The sequence below is a fragment of the Lissotriton helveticus genome, chromosome 1_2, assembly GCF_964261635.1.
Source record: "Lissotriton helveticus chromosome 1_2, aLisHel1.1, whole genome shotgun sequence".
Lineage (NCBI taxonomy): Eukaryota > Metazoa > Chordata > Amphibia > Caudata > Salamandridae > Lissotriton > Lissotriton helveticus.
This window is the reverse complement of record NC_136058.1, coordinates 209,295,749-209,314,784: the sequence shown is the minus strand read 5'-3', so window position 1 is coordinate 209,314,784 and position 19,036 is coordinate 209,295,749. Positions and strand designations below refer to the sequence as shown.

General features: G+C 38.4%; 1 protein-coding gene across 1 annotated transcript in view; it reads left to right on the top strand.

Annotated features, from left to right (window-relative positions):
* LOC144807827 (uncharacterized) overlaps positions 1-19,036 on the top strand; it is a 78,092-nt gene that overhangs the window by 18,291 nt on the left and 40,765 nt on the right. Inside the window, exon 2 of the mRNA XM_078673470.1 lies at positions 9,591-9,732. Within this exon, the coding sequence (XP_078529596.1) occupies positions 9,616-9,732 (117 nt within the window). The 5' untranslated portion in view covers positions 9,591-9,615. The remainder of the gene's footprint in view (positions 1-9,590; positions 9,733-19,036) is intronic.

The window sequence follows — 19,036 nt, the reverse complement described above, 5'->3', positions numbered from 1 at the left end:
GTAACTTCGACGCCAACGACTTCATCCTTCGTGGGACAGCTCGCACCTCCATCCTGGTCGCCGACAACGCCTCCTGGTCCGAGAGACTGCAGAGCCCAGCAGCGCCCACTCACCTGACTGCGGTGACTTCGCCCGGTGCCATCCTGGTGCCCACTTAATCACTGGCTAGTGATTCAAGAACTTGGTCCCCTCTGCTTTCAGGTTTTCTTCTTCCTTGATCCAGGCTTGGATCCATCGAACTTTTCTTCACTGGTCGCCTGCCAGCAACTTCTTCCTTCCAGGCTCCTGGTCCGGCAACGAGATCCCCGACGTCTTTTCAGACCTATGCAGCTGCAGCCCCTGGGCTAGGTAACTTCGGCACTCCGGTGTCCCAGCATAGCCTCACTATCCAAGGGTCAGGATCCACTGTCATTTTCTCCCTACCAGGTCGGGTTCGCCCGTGAACACTAACTTTGTGAATTCTAGCTTCCATAGACTTTGTCCCGCATCCCGCGTGAGAGTGCACACTCTGCACCCGAGTCCCCTAGGCCTCCTAGTAGTAATCTAACGATTCCCTAGTCCAGTCCTAGCGATTCCAAAGCCTATTAGAACTGTTACTTACCTGCTAGTAATTCGCATTCCACTTTTAGCGTATATGGTTTTTCGTGCCCCTCGGGCATTTGTGTAACGTGCTAACTTAAAAGTATTTTCGTAAGAGTTTTGTTGTGTGCCTAGCACCCTGTCCTCATAAAGAGTACAGGGTTGTTGTGATTCTAATAAATACACTGTTTATTTTCATAACACTTGTGTGGTGTCCTTTCACTGGGTGTTCAAGGGGTAATGTGATGGTAAAACAGCTGGCTTAACACGCCCTCTAGAGTCTTAGCCTTAGACTGCTCGTATCCATGCTACTAGGATAGCTGGTCTATAAGGTTGACTTACAACCAATCATCAATAAGGGTTGTTTGGACTGATATATAGTGATCACTAGAATAGTGAACACTGCACATCAGGCCAACTTCTCACACACACCCTGGTTTAAAGCAAGCAGATACAACCCCCATTATTCCTACTCTCCGCATTCAGGTATTATCACCACATATTTGGTGGGGAAATTGTGTCAACAGTGGTTGGAACATTCCACACTGTCTGCAGTAAAACAACATCTTTCCCTCCTAAGCAGAAGACTTGGGCCTATCTGATTTCCTGTTGGGTTCTAAGCTTATACGTTGTAACAAATTTATTTATGCCACGTATAAACTTGGAAATTATAACAAATCAAAGCTGCTGCACATTTATGACAAATTCATCAAGATAATTTGGATAAAGTGCTTGCTGTCTTTGATAACAGTAATAATAAATTGTCTTCTCACATTTACAATTTGAATAACATTGTGTCATCTGTTATTGATATCATGCAAAGTGACATGTCTTCATTGTATCATGGGCAAAGTCGGCTTAGATCTATCATGCAGTTTACCTAGACACTTCAAATTCCTAAGAATGGTCATGTCCCATGGCGTTGCCTTAATTCAACTCAGCTATTCTTGCCTTTCAAACTGATATGAAAGCAACAACTAATGGCCAAAAAAGATGCCATATGCACCATATTACATCTCGAAGTTAGAACAGCTCCCATTCACAATGACAGAAACATCCTAATCTGTTTGGCTTATACATGGCGTAATATCTTTGGCAATTTCAACATTTAGGTTCACAGCTTGCATGAAACATTTCCCTTCTGGTAGATATGAAACCCGAGGAGGCAACTTCATTCATGAGTTACAGCCACTCACATTTGCCTATTGTTGTGAACCAGCCAACAAAGAAGTCTTTCTTATTCGAAAAGGATGCAGCTCTTCTTTCATACATTTACTCGTTTTTTAACAAGTTACCATTCACTGCTCATGTAATGCGTCAGTAGCGAATTTGGCCTGTTTCCTCAAAGGAATACCAGCCCCTTCAATTCCCCCCTCATTACAGTCCTTTCAAATGGGGCTGTTGAATGTTAAGCAAACTGTTGCGGAATGAATGCGGGGATCCCATATATTTTATCGGTCTCCCAGACAGTGACCTCTTCCCTCCCACTCATGGGGGTTTCAAAAGCTCGTTGTGGCCTCCCATTACAAATTTGAAGGCAGATTTTAACAAGCTAAGCAGACTCAAAACACTATTGTTTCAAAAAGGTGTAGCATTAACATCTGCGCGAGAATGAATTACAAGTTGCTAGGACAGCAGATGAAATACAGTCCTTGTTAAACACCAATCTCCCACTGCATTTCGGTGAGTTAGTACAGCGAATTTTTAATGCATCCAACACTGCCGGAATAGCATACTTTTAAAAGTCATTGAGACTGGCTTGGTCAGTTCTTTCAAGAAAATCTTTGGTGCAACACTGCCATTTACTCATTCCCTATATTCCAGTGTGTTTGGAAAATTTGGTTTCATTCCTCATTTGCAGCATTTTGGTTCTATTTTTGCTTCTCCGCAATGGATGTTCCATCTCAAAACCCACTGGAACTGCATACAACCTGTGTTTTATTGCCTGTGGTGCTCCTTCAAGTGGGCACTGGATCTTTTCCTACCTCTGTGGATGCCAGTTCCTATGCACATGAAGCTGTTGATGGATCCTATAAAGACCCATGCTCAGAGTTGTCCCATGAACTTACGGCTACTTCAGGAGGCACAATATGAGCCACTCCCTCAACCGGAGATGAGTGCTTCGGCACACGGAACACTGAACTCTGGCTCTAATGACACAGATGAATGTTGCCCGACTACTTCCTCAGCATCAGCTGATAACGAGAATCATGGCTGTTCCCTGGAGCTTTTAAATTGGGTAATTGTGGAATCATCTGTTGTGGAGGTGAAATCCGTTCTGGATTCACTATCCATTGAACTTGTGGAAGAAATCCTGGGTGCCTCTGGCTCACCTTAATTTGGCTGCATTCTTGATTTTGGCATGTTATATATTAATTAATCAGGGAAGTCCGCTACTCACGCGTGAGGGTCTCAAAGCACTGGGGGGGGTACAGTTCCAAGTCAGCAGAAGAGCCAGGTCTTGAGGCTCTTCCTGAAGGTGTGCATAGTGGAGGAGCTCATTCCAGGCCTTTGCCAGGCTGTAGGAGCGAAAATGCCAGGTATGGGGCCTGGTTCTAATATCAGAGTTCAGTGATATATTTCTGAGCTCACGTAGGGAGGGTAGGCTTACAAACATATATAATTGGCAATGATAGGGCATATCATTGTATACAGTTTATTTGTGATGTTGATTACTTTGCTGAGTTGTATATGTTTTATAATCGCAGTACAGTTGCTTCATATTAGAGCACAATAGTTTCAATAAATATTGTAAACTTTCATTGTGTCTTTCTTTTCTTTATTATGGACATACATTAGTGAGAAGCAAAAGGTGGTGATCTGTTTCTATAGTTCCCTTGGGGACTAGAGTGTTGTGTTCTAGGTTGCCAATTCACCCATTACTCTGGGAAGGTTAGGGGGAAGGTGGGGCACTGTGAGCTAGTTGGAGTTTGGTCCATAGGTACTGATGTGGTATGGCGACTCAGTCCCTACATTCTGACATCCTGTGATCCCAGGCACAGTTCTGTTTCAAAACAGAATCCCTGCAACAAAGGAGTAAAAGTGATTTATGAAATTGGATTTGGCTTTGACGTACCACCAAATTGAACCGAAACCAGAATTAAGGCATCATACTGCTTTTGTTTCAGCCTGCGGAACAAATCAATATTGTTGAATGTGTTTCCGATTGGCTTCAGCTGCATTGGTGTTCCAAAGAGTGATGTGGAACATGCTCAAGGAGATACAGAGGTTATCAATTTTTCAATTTTTCAGGGTGATGTTTTAATGTATGCATCAGCTAGAGAATTGCATGACAACATTTTAGATGAAGTATTGAAAAGGTCCCAGTTTTAGAGTGTTGTGCTCAGAAAAGACAAATATGTATTTAGGTAGTTAGTGTCCAGTCAATGCATTGAATAGAAACCCAGTTTGGTCTAGAGTATTGCACAAGCCAAAACTCCCATATACAAAACAGAGTTGAAATCATTCATAGGCATTTGTGAGTTCTACTCATGGTTTATACAGGATTATGCATCACATTTGAGACCTTTATCTTGAATATTAATAAAGGGTGTAGTATTTGAGTGGAATGCAGAGTGTCAACAAGTTTTTGAACGGGCAAAGGAGCAATTGATTTCCTCTAAGGTATTGAAACACTATAACCCAAATTTACAGTGTGTTGTGACAGTGGTATCCCGCAATCTAGGGTTGGGAGCAGGTTTTACTCCAATGAAGTATATGCACATTTATACCATTTGTTATGCCTCCTGTGTGTTGACTAATTCTGAGAAACAATATTCAGTTATTTAAAAGGAACTCTTGGCTTGTTGTTGGACGATCATAACACTTTGAAATTATTTGTGGAGTAAGCATTTTGTGATACAAACTATCGATTTTCATTCTGAGTGGAAAAAATGTTAGATGATTTACTCCACATATAGCTAGACTCTCGACTAAACTTTTGGACGCTAGATTTGGTTCCAGAATATATTCCAGGGGAAAATGTTTTTTGTGGATTATCTTTCTCTGTTTCCAAAATGTGTTAGGGAGAACAAGGATTTGGGTTGTGAGGAAGATTTGGAAGACTGCAATATTGCGTCCATTGATATACCTAAAAATGGGTGCTTTTACAGAGAATGACTGGTGTAAAGCTGTAAAAGAGGATGAAGTATGCTATGATGAAGTGTGTAGAGTCAGGATCGCCAAAAAGAACAGAATTTAGATTTGGTGTGAAGACCTTTATTAAAGTAGCAGAATAATTTTCAGTTGAGGGTGGGTTGGTATTGAGGGCTGGCAAATTTGTACCTCCCATTACACTGAGGAACTCATTTATTATTCATGCCCATGATGATAACTTGGGTTCCACTATGTCCAAGAGACATGTGAAGTTGTCCTGTTGGTGGCCTTCCATGTATAGAGCAAATGATCAAGTTGTAAAGGAATGTGTTATTTGTTCAAGTAGTGATAAGTCCATGAAAACTAGAACTCCGCCGTTGTGTCCAACTGAGTTACCAACCACTCCAAGGGAAAAGGTAGGCATAGGCATCATAGGTTCATTTAATTCACTAGCAATGCATTTTCATTTTCCTCCGGTCATGGTGGATTATTACAGCAAATGGCCAGAGGTTACTTTTATGAGTGAAGTTAAATCTAAGGTTGTGGTAGATTTTTTGAAGGAGATGTTTCTTAAGGATGAGTTTCCAGCTACACTAGTATTGCACAATGGTTTTCAGTTTGTGTCTAGGGAACTGGGATTGTTCTTGCAAGCCAATGGGATTAAACATCTCAGACATTTTTTATATCATCTCCAAACCAAGGTTTTGGTTGAAAGAATGAACACCGCTTTAGTAGAGTGTATCCAGTTCTAATGGTTGTGTTGTAGCAAATGCTATCAAATTGATGTTGTGGTTTTACTGCACAACCCCACATTCTTCTACTTGAGTTTCACTTTTTGCGCTATTGTGTGAACTACGATGTACTACCTGTTTTTGTCCAGCATGGATGAACGGGTGGGTCAAAAAGGAAAAAAATGGGTTGAACAAAGTCTTGTTATTGGTGGAGAGTGTACAAGAGAAACAAAAATAATACTTTGATGAAAGTCTAGTATGAAAAGGGTTTAAATGTTTTCGGGTGAGTAAACCAGTTCATGTAGGGAAAGGTGTGGTCCTCCTGTCAAGGTCATGGATGTGAAAGGTAACACTGGCAAAGTGGAAGGTGGACAGTGGTGGAATAGTAGATGTGTGTAAAAGTAGATAATTAGTTAGATATTCAGGGCAAAATCATTACTGAGTCACAGAGTAAAGATGGGACTGTGTCGACACATATAAAGCCATCAATGTCTGGTGGATGTGAAATTGAAACTGGGAAGAGCAATGAACGCGATCCAGGCACATGGACGAGATACAGCAGTAGCTTGTGGAAATTAACTCGTAGATTCAGGGAATAATATTGGTGTAAATTTTCCAGGTTTATTGTATTTAATGTATGTATAAATTCTTTTAATGTGATTCTTCATTCTGTTGTAGGCTATTTGTTCCTATTAGTTGACGTTATATGACGTTGCTACTATTGTTTAAATTGTAGTGTTTATATTTCAATTTTGTTGGATTCGATGTTTCTTCTATTGTAGTGGGTCATTACGATGGCGGACAGACTTCGTCCATCCGCCATCATGCCCGGGCTTGGCACCGTCCGCCTGTAATGCGGTGGTCTAGCCTTTAAGATTATGATGCGACCGCCCCCATGGCGGTCGTATCATGTATCTCTGATATTACGGATGGTGCTGCTGGCTGTAGCACCCGCTGCAATGCCAGAAATACAGTCTCTGCATTTCCCTGCACTATGCGGCGGGCACCACGCGGTGCCTGCCACCTGGTGCAGGGAAATGTAGGGGGGTACCATAGGTATCCCCTCAGTGCATACTGACCTCCCCCCACACAAGGGGGGCCCGCTACGGGCCCTCAAATGCAATCCCCGTCTGCCTGGGAAAGGCTGTTTCACCAACATACACCGGCTGGTGGGAAGGCAGCATCCTAACATGGCGAACGGTGCCTGGTTTCAACGCCATCGTAATGACCCCCTTCGTTTTTGGGAAGTTTTCTCAAGTTTGTTAAAGGGGAAAGCCATGTGCTATCTGCGTGTTCTGTTATGTGGAATCTTATGATTATTTTCCAGGGTTCCAAGTGGAACTTATTTCGAAATGAGCCCCAGTTGGGGCTTTACCTGTGTGCCACCAGCAGCACGTATTTGTTGCTACAATAAACTCACGTTTTGAGCAATTCTGGAGTCTCTTGTGAGTTTATGCAGTACTACAGACCCCATTCAAGATTTAGCATGTAATCACACAGTCGAACACAGGGCACCCCTATGGGTGCACTAGTTTACAGAGCCACCAGTCAAATATCTCACCTGCACAAGGGAAAGGTTTGGTCTGCCGATACTGTGCTGGATGGATTATATATGCTAACTCATTGTAAGCACAATTTCATATGATGTTTCAATTCTCTGAGAGGGATGGTTTAAGCTGGATAAATGACGCACCCAGCAAGTGTGTTTCTATTAGTCTATTAATATACCTGGAGTTAATGCCAGATTTCCCAAAATGGCATAAAAAGAGAGGGCGGTTAACAGGAGGCTAGGTGAGTGTGGGAATGGCAGAAAGATGGATAGAGAAAATAAGTTTATGACAGAAAGACAGGTGGGTCGATTCACAGAACTAATCTGAGATAAAACCCTAAACTTACTACTTTTGGTATTCACAGAAGTCATTTAGTAGTGGTAAAGCTAGAGCTCCTAACTTTACTACTACTAAACTAAGATAAAATCCTAAACATACTACTTCTGGTATTCACAGAAGGCATTTAGTAGTAGTAAAGTTAGGACTCCTAACTTTACTACTACTAATCTGAGATAAAATCCTAAACTTACGGGGCGTGGCTACGGCGCCGGTCAAGATGGCCGATTGACAGGGTAGCTCCATCGCATTGGGGCCCGCTTGTGACCCAGAGGTGCGTTTTTTCGCACCGGTAGATGTCGGAAACATCCCTCACTGGCACCAGAATATGTGATGGCTCTGGTGAGCTGTTCTCCTCCACAAAGCGCGCTGCGCTTCTATCTGTGTTTGCCACCGACGCATTTCACTCAGCAGCTTCCACCATCTTAGATGCACACCTGCAAGTACGGCTCTGTGAACATGGATTTTCTACATCTTCTCAATTTTCATTATTTTACTGTCCGAGTTACATGTACTGCAAGCAGCACGTCCTATAAAAATGGGTAGTTCACTATTCTCTGTAACACGACGTTTTGGAAATTTTTTCTATTAACTCATTCGCCTCAAAACGCCCGCCATTTTGTCTTCTTCACACTATCAGCTAATTTCATGAATTATTTACAGTACTGCGCTCCTCAAGAAAGATTTCTACGGCGTATATGGAGTTCTCATGTATCTTTTGAGTGGATACTACTGCCTTTACTTCTCTCTGCCATAACATTAAGTACATTATATCTACTGATTCCTCAGCTATGACATTACAGATTTCAAAAATATCCCATCCATTCCCCCATTAACAAATGTTAAATTATAGCTCCTTCTCATTATTTTTATCAAATTCTCCTCAGTGGACTTTAGTGTATATGTTCTAAGACTTGTTCTTTCTAATTGCTCTTGATTAGCTTTTCTATTTTATTAAGCTTTTGGTCATCCCAAGTGGGTGCTCTACATTGTTTTTCTGTGCAGTTTGGAAACCACGGTTACCGTTTAGTTCGTGCACCGGTCACTGCGCTACTTGAATAACACTTATCTATGGGAAGATTGCGCAAACTAGAATTTGTTTTTGTACCTAAAAAACAAACTTCATGGACAACTCCACCCTCTTCTTCAGTGTTAAACTCATCTTTTACTGCAGGAAAGATGGCTGAAGTGGCTTTTAATCACAATTTTTCATCACAATCTACCACTTACAAATCGTCTCCTCCTTCTTCATCTTCTAAGCGTCTGAAGCACGATCCTCCCTCTCATGACAAGTCATGAACTCCCATTTCCTTGGAGCTGCTGTTGGAGGAAAAAATGGCCCACAATGGAAAGTAGAGTATCTTCAATGGAACAGCAACTTTCAGTGGTTCAAGGAGACTCTCAGAGACTTTTCTCTTTAGAAAAAGAGGTTCGCAACCTTCAACAACACACTGAGGATTTAGAAAACAGAAATAGGAGGAATAACCTATGTATTTATGGACTGCCTGAAACTTTAGAAGGTGACGACCCTGTCTCCTTTTTTTCCTCCTTTTTTCTAAAACTCCTGGACATGCCTTCTTCTACATCCCTCAGTATTCAGAGAGCTCACAGACTTGGTCCCCGTCCTTCACTTTCTACATCTCTGGTCAAACCAAGGGGAGTCATCATTCTGTTTTTGAAGTTTACTGACTTGCTCTCAGTTCTCTCGGCAGCTAGAGCCAAACGACAAATCTCATGGCTTGGTCGGAAGGTGTTCCTTTCTCAAGATGTTTCTAATGCTACGGCGGCCAGAAGGAAGGAATTCCTTAACCTTTGTGCACCCCTCCGCTCGATATAGCCTTTTTCATCCCTGCACTTTTAAGCTAACTTTCCAAAACCAAACTTGGTCCTTTCAAGAACCTGCGGAACTTAAGAACGTTATTCATATCCACACTACAAGTGTTATGGATACTGCTGGTTCTTCTAATGGCTGATAGAATTAGCCTTTTTCCTTTACATGGTTCATGTTATATTTTTCTCACTCCTTCTGTTTGTTTTAGTGAAGAAATTTCTAAAATATTTCTACTATGACATCGTTTTTGCTGTTCCTTCTAATGGTTCATTAATTGTCTTTCTAATGTTCTTTTGCTTTGTTATTTATTTACTTATTTTCTTTTTTCCTCTCAGTTAGTCCAATGTTGCGCAATTACAATTCCACCTGTTGCTCATGTATGTTTTTATGCTTGTGTTATGTTAGCCGAACTCGCAACTCTTCTTGTATATTTGATATTTATTGTCTCTCTTTTGTACATCCATACAGGTTTGTCCATTTATTCCCAATACATATGGTCTGTTTCCCTCTCTTTCCTAGTCCTGATGTGGTCCGGACTCGCCAGGTTTCGGCGGTTTATCTTTTCGTGTGTCGTTCTTGCCCCAGTTGTGTCTCTTTTTGCCCCCTTCAGGTATGTCCCTTCAGTCATCCTTTTTGGATATGTACTGTATCTTCTCGATTTTCTTTTCTCTTTCCTTCTTTCCTCTTCTTCTTTTTTCCTATCCTAAATTGGATATTCTATTCCTTTCTACTCATCTGATTGTTTCCCCTATCTCCTTCCCTTGTCTTTCTTTTCTTACTCGTTTGCCATTTGCTGATTCTACAGTTTCCTTTACTTCGTACCCTCTTTCACATCTTCTTCTCTACCTCTTTTTTTCTACATTTTATGGCTTTGTCTCGATCATTTCTTTCTTTTATCTTACAAGCTCAATCTTGATTTTATGCTCTTTTGCAATTTCATATTGTATTACTGCATATATGATATTATTCTTTTCCATTCAGAGTTATTAAATGGAATGTAAAAGGTTTTAATAATCCTATAAAGAGGCAGAGAATTATTTCACATTTAGCCTCCTATAAACTTGATTTCGTTTTATTACAAGAGACTCATTTGTCTGAGGCTGAAGCTCTTAAACGTAAGTGTAATTGGGTTGGCTCAGTACTGATATCTCCCACAAATGCAAAAAAGAATGGAGTTGTTTTTTTTATGCCATAGAAATTTGAAATGCTCTGTTGTAACAAAAGATATTGATTCTGATGGTAGGTGGATTTTGGTCAAGCTACTAATTAATAATGTGCCTCTCACTGTGTTTAATCTTTATGGCCCAACTCAACTCGATCCCACTTTTTGGCCACCATTACAAACAAGTTTTTTCAGTATAAAGATGATCTTTTTATACTTGGTGTTTGCAATCAAGTTATGGACCCATTTATTGATTGCAAATCCCAGGTACGTTTTATTCCCCATAAAACCTACAAACAATTTCTTAGTACCATCACACAGGCTCATCTAGTTGACGCTTGGAGATTATGTAATCCAGACCAATCAGAATTTTCCATTTTTTCCCCTCCACATGGATCTTTCTCATGGATTGACTATATATTCCTTTCTAAATCATTGGCCCAGAACCTTGTTTCCTCCTGGATCGAGCCCATTTTGATTTCAGATCATGCTCCTGTGGTTGTTGATTTTGACTTACTCCCTCCTTGCTCTAAATCTTCTAGGTGGAGATTTAACAATGTTCCTTTATAAGATCCAGCTTTTCCTCTTCCTTCACTTCTTTTGCTGAAGAATTCTTTTCTATAAATGAAAATTCTTCTATGTCCCCTGTTTTGGTGTGGGATAGTTTTAAAGCCACTGCTCATGGTTTTATTATTGACTTTGTCTCTAAGAAGAAGAAACAGACCTGTACTAAACATAAGGCTTTATTGGCTTCCATCAAATGATTAGAACATCAATTTTATACTTCTTTATCAGACTCCGCCCTCCAAGAACGTATTCATGCAAATATGGATTTTAATAAAATATCAACTGACAATGCATCCTTTACCTTACTCCGTAGTAGTGCCAGATATTATGGCGGTCAAAATAAAGTTGAAACACTCCTTGCTAATTATTTAAACTCTAGAAAGAAAAGAACATTCATTGATTCTATTCAATCAACAGATGGTAAACAGCTTTTCGAAGATCAGGATATTTTAGATGAATATGCTAAATTTTATAGCAATTTATACACTCCTAAGGCACCTCCATCCGCTTCACACATCGATGACTATCTTAGCACTCTTCAGATCTAGATTTCGCCTCTTTAGATAAAGATCTCTCACTCCAGGAAATATATTCTTCCTTGAACTCTCTCAAGAAACACAAATCCCCTGGTCCGGATGGTTTTTCGGTAGAATTTTATCTTCATTTCTCTAATCTCTTAGTACCAAAACTCTTTCAACTTTTTCAACACTTCTGCTCCACAGGCACAGCAAGTGGTACTTTCCTGGAGGCTTCTATTTGTCTTCTTCATAAAGATGGTATGGATCCCAAATTTTGCAAGAACTACCATCCCATTTCCTTGATAAATATTGATTATAAGATCTTCGCCAAATTATTAGCATTACTTCTTGAGTCCTTTCTTCCTCATTTAATAGGCCCAGAGCAATGTGCATTTGTCAAGGGTAGACTAACATCTGATAACTCTCGTTTATTCTTTAATGTTCTCAATAAATCTTCTACTCTACCTCCTCCTCTTGCGGCGATCTCCATTTTTGCCGAAAAGGCCTTTGATAGGGTGGATTGGTCCTTCCTGTTTAAATCTCTTCGATCGCACGGTTTTGGTACTAAATTCATCTCTCTTGTTTCTCTTCTGTATTCTGCTCCAAATGCTTCCACCACTGCCAATGGTCAAATCTCACAGCATTTTTCACTCCATCGTGGTGTTAGACAGGGCTGTCCACTTTCTTCCCTTTTATTTGTTCTATCTCTTGAGACTTTTCTCTCCCGTATTCATCATAACCCCTCTGTTTTTGGTTTCCCATATGGTGATCATCATTTGAAATTATCTGCTTATGCTGATGATATTTTACTCTTCATTTCCAACCCGGACTCCTCTATTCCTGCACTATTACAAGAAATCTCAGATTTCTCGGCGGTGTCAGGTTATAAAATTAATTCTGATAAAATAGAAGTTTTACCAATTACTAAATTTTGTCTTAAACAACAATTTTATTCCACTGGCTTTTATTGGAATACTTCTAAAATTAGGTATCTTGGCATTCGGTTTTCCAACTCTATTACAGAATCTGTTAAAATAAACATGACTATTGCTCTAGATCGTATTTCCAAACTTTTATCTTCATGGAACCCACTTTTTCTTCCTTGGTGGGGTCGTCTTAATTCCATTAAGAAAATGATTCCTTCAATTCTATTATATTTTTCAATGCTTCCAGTCAACATTCCTGTCACCCTTTTAAAAAAAAAAAGACTCTTCTTTCCAAAGTTTTATGGAAAAACAAAAAAATCCAGAATCTCTTTATTTCACCTCTAAAAACCGAGACTTGTTGGCGGGGTACATTTTCCAGATTTTCGGTTATATATCAAGGCTTTCTGTTTAAAACAAGCCTCCCATTGGCTCCTTAAGGAACCCTCTCCCTTTTCTCCTTTATGGGTAAATATCGAACCCTGTTTATTTACTCCCTTCTCGACTAAGGAAGTTGTTTCTTTTACTGCCAAGAGTACTCTCACATCCCTTCCACTTTTTAAACATACCTGCTCATTATTACAACCGTTTTTTCAGCCAAAATTACTCTCCAGGAATGACTTTATACAATCTCCTCTTTGGCATAATCGTCTTATCACCATTAATAATAGACCTTTATACTGGTCCTTATGGAGGGCAAGTGGGGGGTTACCTGGGTTAAAGACTTGTTTGATGGTACTTCTCCCTGTTCATTCCCTATTTTTCAAGATACATTTAAATGTCCTCGTTCATTTTCATACACATTTTCCATCCTTATGGAAATAATACTGAATATTTTTTATTCCCTTCCTTCTGACGAATCTTCATCTACAAAACACCCACTTCTAAAAAATCTTGGCATTGTGTCCGAAAGCTTCCTTAATTCATAAATGTTTCTACTCCACAATTCCAGAACGTGATAAGACTAAGTTGAAGCTCGCTTGGGAATCAGATTTAGATTTTCAGTGTTCTACTGATCTGTGGAATGGGATTTGGGCTTGTTCGCTGAAGATCTCGAGATCTGCCTCCACTACTCAATCTATGTTTTTTCTGTATCATAGATTATATTTCACCCCCATTTCTATAGCTAACGTCACACACACGTTTCCATCAGCAGATCTTTCACATCTCCTTTTTTCATACCTGCATGTAGTTTCTTTTTGGACACTAATTTGGGCTCGTTTATCCACCATTTTTAAGTTCCATACTCCCATGTCCAATCTTTTTCTCTTAATGGGAGGTTTATCAGAATCTATCATTCTACCATCCTGTGAAAGAGGGCTGTTTGATCTCATGTTTGCTCTAGCATTTCAACAAATTGCGTTGAACTGAAAATATTTGTTAACATTTTCAACTAAGTCATGGTGGAATACAGTGTGCCAATATCATAGATTAGATGTTGCTTTTGCCTCCCAATGTAATCCACATGTTAATAGAGATGTATTTTGGTTGCCATTAACTACTCATTTAAATAGGATTTTGTGGTATTGATTGTATGTGTAATGTCGTGCGCGTGTCTTGTCTCGTGTGTGTGTTAGCGCGTGTATGTGTGTGCGTGGAATGTATGGAATGTGAGAAGTAGGGAATGTAGCGAGAGGAGAAGCAGGCTGGAGGAGAAGGGTGGAGGTTGCTGTTGTGTTTGGTGTCGCTGTTTATCCTGTACTTGTGAAATAAAGAAGTGCGGAACTTGAACCTGCCTACGAGTTTCACTTTCAACATATGGCGACGAGCGGGATTTGAGACTTCACAGCGGCACTGAGTACGATTCCGGAAATTATATTAAAAAAAAAAGAAAAAGAAAAGGAGTAAACGAAATATCTACGTATTGCTGAGGATTACTGGACCACCCTTCCTGGCATTAATTTTGGGCATCTAGTCAACGGAAACCTTGTTCAGTAAACTATTTATAATTTTAATTTCCAGCAGCGCCACCTGTTACATGATGCCGTTGATGAGCATTTTTCAAGTAACTCGCACGAGTAGATGCGCGAGTAATCATCCGTGAGTGTTCCATCGATGCGGCTAGCTGTATGACGTGTTCCACAATTCCTTGAGCTTCCGTAGCTGTCCACGTCGCTACATCGTCATCATGTCCGACGACACAACGTAGCAGCCATTTTAAACTTGACGATCGTATCCTAGCAACGTGTTCAGTACAACACCGAGTGCTGAGTCAGACGCTGTTGGTGTTCTTCGTGTGTTGATTCAACAAGGAACTTTAAGTAAACACTCTGTCGTGACTCGGTGTTCGTGGCTACTTCTACATTTGAATTTTAAGAGCCAGCCAACTAAGTTCTTGACAGTGAACTTTGGTGAACTTTTTGCCCAAACTAAACCAATAACATCCACAATACTGAGTGAACATTGGTGAACTTTTTGCGCAAGCATCATATTTATTTGGATTGTTGTTTCCTGGTTTTTTGTTTTTTTTTACTTATTAGTCTTCTTTACTGATCCAAATGTCTTCAATTCTACCACCGCCATTCTTCTTAGCGGAATCTGGTGAACCTCCCATAGCATGGGATTTATGGCTTGATATGTTTGAAGCCTATGTTGAGGTTTTAGCTGAAGAAGAATCTTCTCAGGAAAGAATGGTGTCTTTACTTAAACACAGACTTGGCGCAGTGGGGTTAAGGGAGTTTAAAAATTTACCTAAAATTGATGATGCTGGTGACATGGGTGTGTATCAATGTGCTGTTAAACAGATGCAGGAAAGGTTTGGGAGGAAGATTAAGGTGGTAATGGAGAGGTTTAAGTTTTATTCGAGGGCTCAGAAAGCGGATGAGTCAATTGATCAGTATGTTTCAGCGCTAAGGGGTTTAGCTGTTACGGTGTACAGTCATAATATCGAGTCTTTTATTTCGACTGGACAGAATATCGAGTAAAAAATATAGAATGGACATAATATCGACTAGACATAATATAGACAACAAAAATATCGAATTTAAGGTAAGTTAATAATAATTTTTATTTTTTGTGTAATATAAGTCTGTAGCGGGTTGTGGGTTTATAGGGGAATAGGGTGGGAAGTAATTTAATTCTAATGAATTAAATATGTTAATTTATTTATTAATATCTATTTAGAATTAATTGTTAATTAATTATTAATTGGTAATTAATTAAAATATAATTGGTAATTAATTATAATTGATTTGATAAATATTTTAATTTTAGTAATTTATTTTCTGTAGCGGGTTGTGTGTTTATAGGGGAATAGGGTGGGAAGTAATTTAATTATAATTTATTAAATATGTTAATTTATTTATTGATATTTATTTAGAATTAATTGTTTAATTATTAATTGGTAATTAATTAAAATATAATTGGTAATTGAAAATAATTTATTAATTTTTAAATTGTAAATTAATTTATTGTTAAGAGGTAATTAATTAGTATGAGTAGGCAATTTTTATAATTAAATATTTTTATTTTGTATTTATAAATAAATATTTAATATTTGTATACACTTTTTTAATATTTTAATTATTTGTAATTGGTATTAATATTTATGTTATTTATATATATTTGTGAAGTATTTACTTTCCCTACTATTGCACTCTCTGAAGTTGGAATAGTAATTTTAACCCCTACGCTATCCAACACTTTCCCTACTGTTGCACCCACTGGAGTGGGTATGCAACGTTTACAACGCTACTTTTACTATGCACTACCATTACAACAAAACTTTTAAATTGCAAAAACTTTTACAACGCATACATTTACAAAGCATGTTTTTAAAACGCAGATACCGTTACAACGCATACTATTACAATGTAAGTATTAGTAAGTATATAATTATTTTTAAAAGGTTATATGTTTGGGATTTTGGGTAAAGGGGTATTTTTAGGGTTCAGGGTCAAGGGGTATTTTTAGGGTTCAGGGTCAGTTTGGGTATTTTTAGGGTTCAGGGTCAGTTTTCAGTTTTTGGGTAAAGGGGTATTTTTAGGGTTCAGGGTCAGTTTTCAGTTTTTGGGGTAAAGGGGTATTTTTAGGGTTCAGGGTCAGTTTTCTGTTTTTGGGGTAAAGGGGTATTTTTAGGGATCAGGGTCAGTTTTCAGTTTTTAGGTAAAGGGGTATTTTTAGGGTTCAGGGTCAGTTTTCAGTTTTTGGGGTAAAGGGGTATTTTTAGGGTTCAGGGTCAGTTTTCAGTTTTTGGGTAAAGGGGTATTTTTAGGGTTCAGGGTCAGTTTTCAGTTTTTGGGTAAAGGGGTATTTTTAGGGATCAGGGTCAGTTTTCAGTTTTTAGGTAAAGGGGTATTTTTAGGGTTCAGGGTCAGTTTTCAGTTTTTGGGGTAAAGGGGTATTTTTAGGGTTCAGGGTCAGTTTTCAGTTTTTGGGTAAAGGGGTATTTTTAGGGTTCAGGGTCAGTTTTCAGTTTTTGGGTAAAGGGGTATTTTTAGGGTTCAGGGTCAGTTTTCAGTTTTTGGGGTAAAGGGGTATTTTAAGGGTTCAGGGTCAGTTTTCAGTTTTTGGGTAAAGGGGTATTTTTAGGGTTCAGGGTCAGTTTTCAGTTTTTGGGGTAAAGGGGTATTTTTAGGGTTCAGGGTCAGTTTTCAGTTTTTGGGGTAAAGGGGTATTTTTAGGGTTCAGGGTCAGTTTTCAGTTTTTGGGGTAAAGGGGTATTTTTAGGGTTCAGGGTCACTTTTCAGTTTTTGGGTAAAGGGGTATTTTTAGCGTTCAGGGTCAGTTTTCAGTTTTTGGGGTAAAGGGGTATTTTTAGGGTTCAGGGTCAGTTTTCGGGTAAAGGGGTATTTTTAGTGTTCAGGGTCAGTTTTCAGTTTATGGGTAAAGGGGTATTTTTAGGGTTCAGTCAGTTTTGGGTTTTCGGGGTACAGGGGTACTTTGTAAAAATAAAGTAAAATTACATTTTAAATTAAATTTATTTAATAAAATGTAATTATATTAAATTATATTATAATATTTTTTTATTAATTTATATTCAAAAAATTATTATATACTTACCAATACTTACGTTGTAATGGTATGCGTTGTAAAGGTATATGCGTTGTAAAATCTTGCGTTGTAAATGTATGCGTTGTAAAAGTTTTTGCGTTGTAAAAGTTTTGTTGTAATGGTAGGCGTTGTAAAAGTATGCGTTGTAACGTCATACATCCCTGGAGTGGGAATAGTAATTTTAACCTCTACGCTATCCAGCGCTTTCCCTACTGTTGCACCCACTGGAGTGGGAGTAGTAAATTTGACCTCTACGCTATCCAACACTTTTGCTAATGTTGAACTCACTATAGTTGTAACAATACATTTTAAACATTTTCTAAAATGTTATATATGTTTATTTAATAATATGTTTATATATATATATATATATATATATATATATATATATATATATGTGTGTGTGTGTAATTTTTGGTGATATAATTTTTTAAATTATTTATTAAAATTACATTTTTTTATTAATTATTTCTAAGTTTATATTAAATATATTTATTACTATATTAGTTTTAACTTAATTTTAAGACATTTAAAAAAAATCGATATTTTGACAGTCTATATTTTTGTAAGTCGATATTTTGGAGTCGATATTTTGGTACTTACCTGTTTGAAGATAGGGAGTCGATATTTTGTCAATCGATATTTTTGACTCGATATTTGTGTATCTCGATATTTGTGTCGTCGATATTATGTCAGTGATCCAGCTGTTACGTGTGAATTTGAGAGTATGACTTATGACCAAGTTCTACGTGACCAAATTCTTATGAAAACAAAATCAAAAAAGATCCAAGAAAAATTATGGTCATCAAGTAGTACTTCATTAAAAAACGCTATTGAGGTAGCTAGGGGTGTGGAGATTTCGGACCAGTGTATCCGTGAAGTTAGAAATGAGAAAAGCGATCCTGCATCTGGTTCAGTTAATGAGATAAATAAGGGTGATAAATTTAAATCTAAAAATGAGAATAAGTCATTTATGAACTACACTAATAAGAAAAGCAATGAGAAAAGTTATGAGAAAAGCAATGAGCAAAAGAAGTTTCTGTGTTATAGGTGTGGATCGTCCAACCATTTAGCAAACTACAAGTGGTGTCCTGCACTTGACAAAATTTGCACGAATTGTAAAAAGAAAGGTCATTTCACTAGAGTGTGCCACAATTTTAAGGCTAAAGTTAATTGCATTCAAGAAGATGATCAAGATGATATAAATTATATCCAAGATGATGATGCCTTTCATGTTGTAGGTGAAATTTGCAGTGTACATGATGAATCAGTAAAGGTGAGGGATAGTCAAGGAGCTACCATCTACTATTGTTAACATCGATGGTTTAGAAGTTATGATAATGGTAGACTCTTGTGCGTGGTACACCATTATGGGCATGGATCAATTTAAGTCACTTTGGCCGAACAGATCATTATTTGTTCAGGATGTACACCCTGGGGTTATACTGGACATAAGATACCCTTAGAAGGATTTATATTAGCCAAAATTAGTTTTGGACACAATTCATGTCATGGCAAAATATATATATCTAACAAAGGTGCAACCATTTTAGGATGGCCACACATGTTTGATTTGGGCATGGAAATTGATCCTCGTTTAGAGTGCCCTGTTTATTCTATTCAGGATGATTGTCGTGAAATGAATGATTATTCATTTTTAAAGGAAAAGTTTCCTGATGTTTTTTCCAATAGCATCGGCAAGATGATTGGATTTAAACATAAAATTATTTTAAGGGAGGGCACATATCCTGT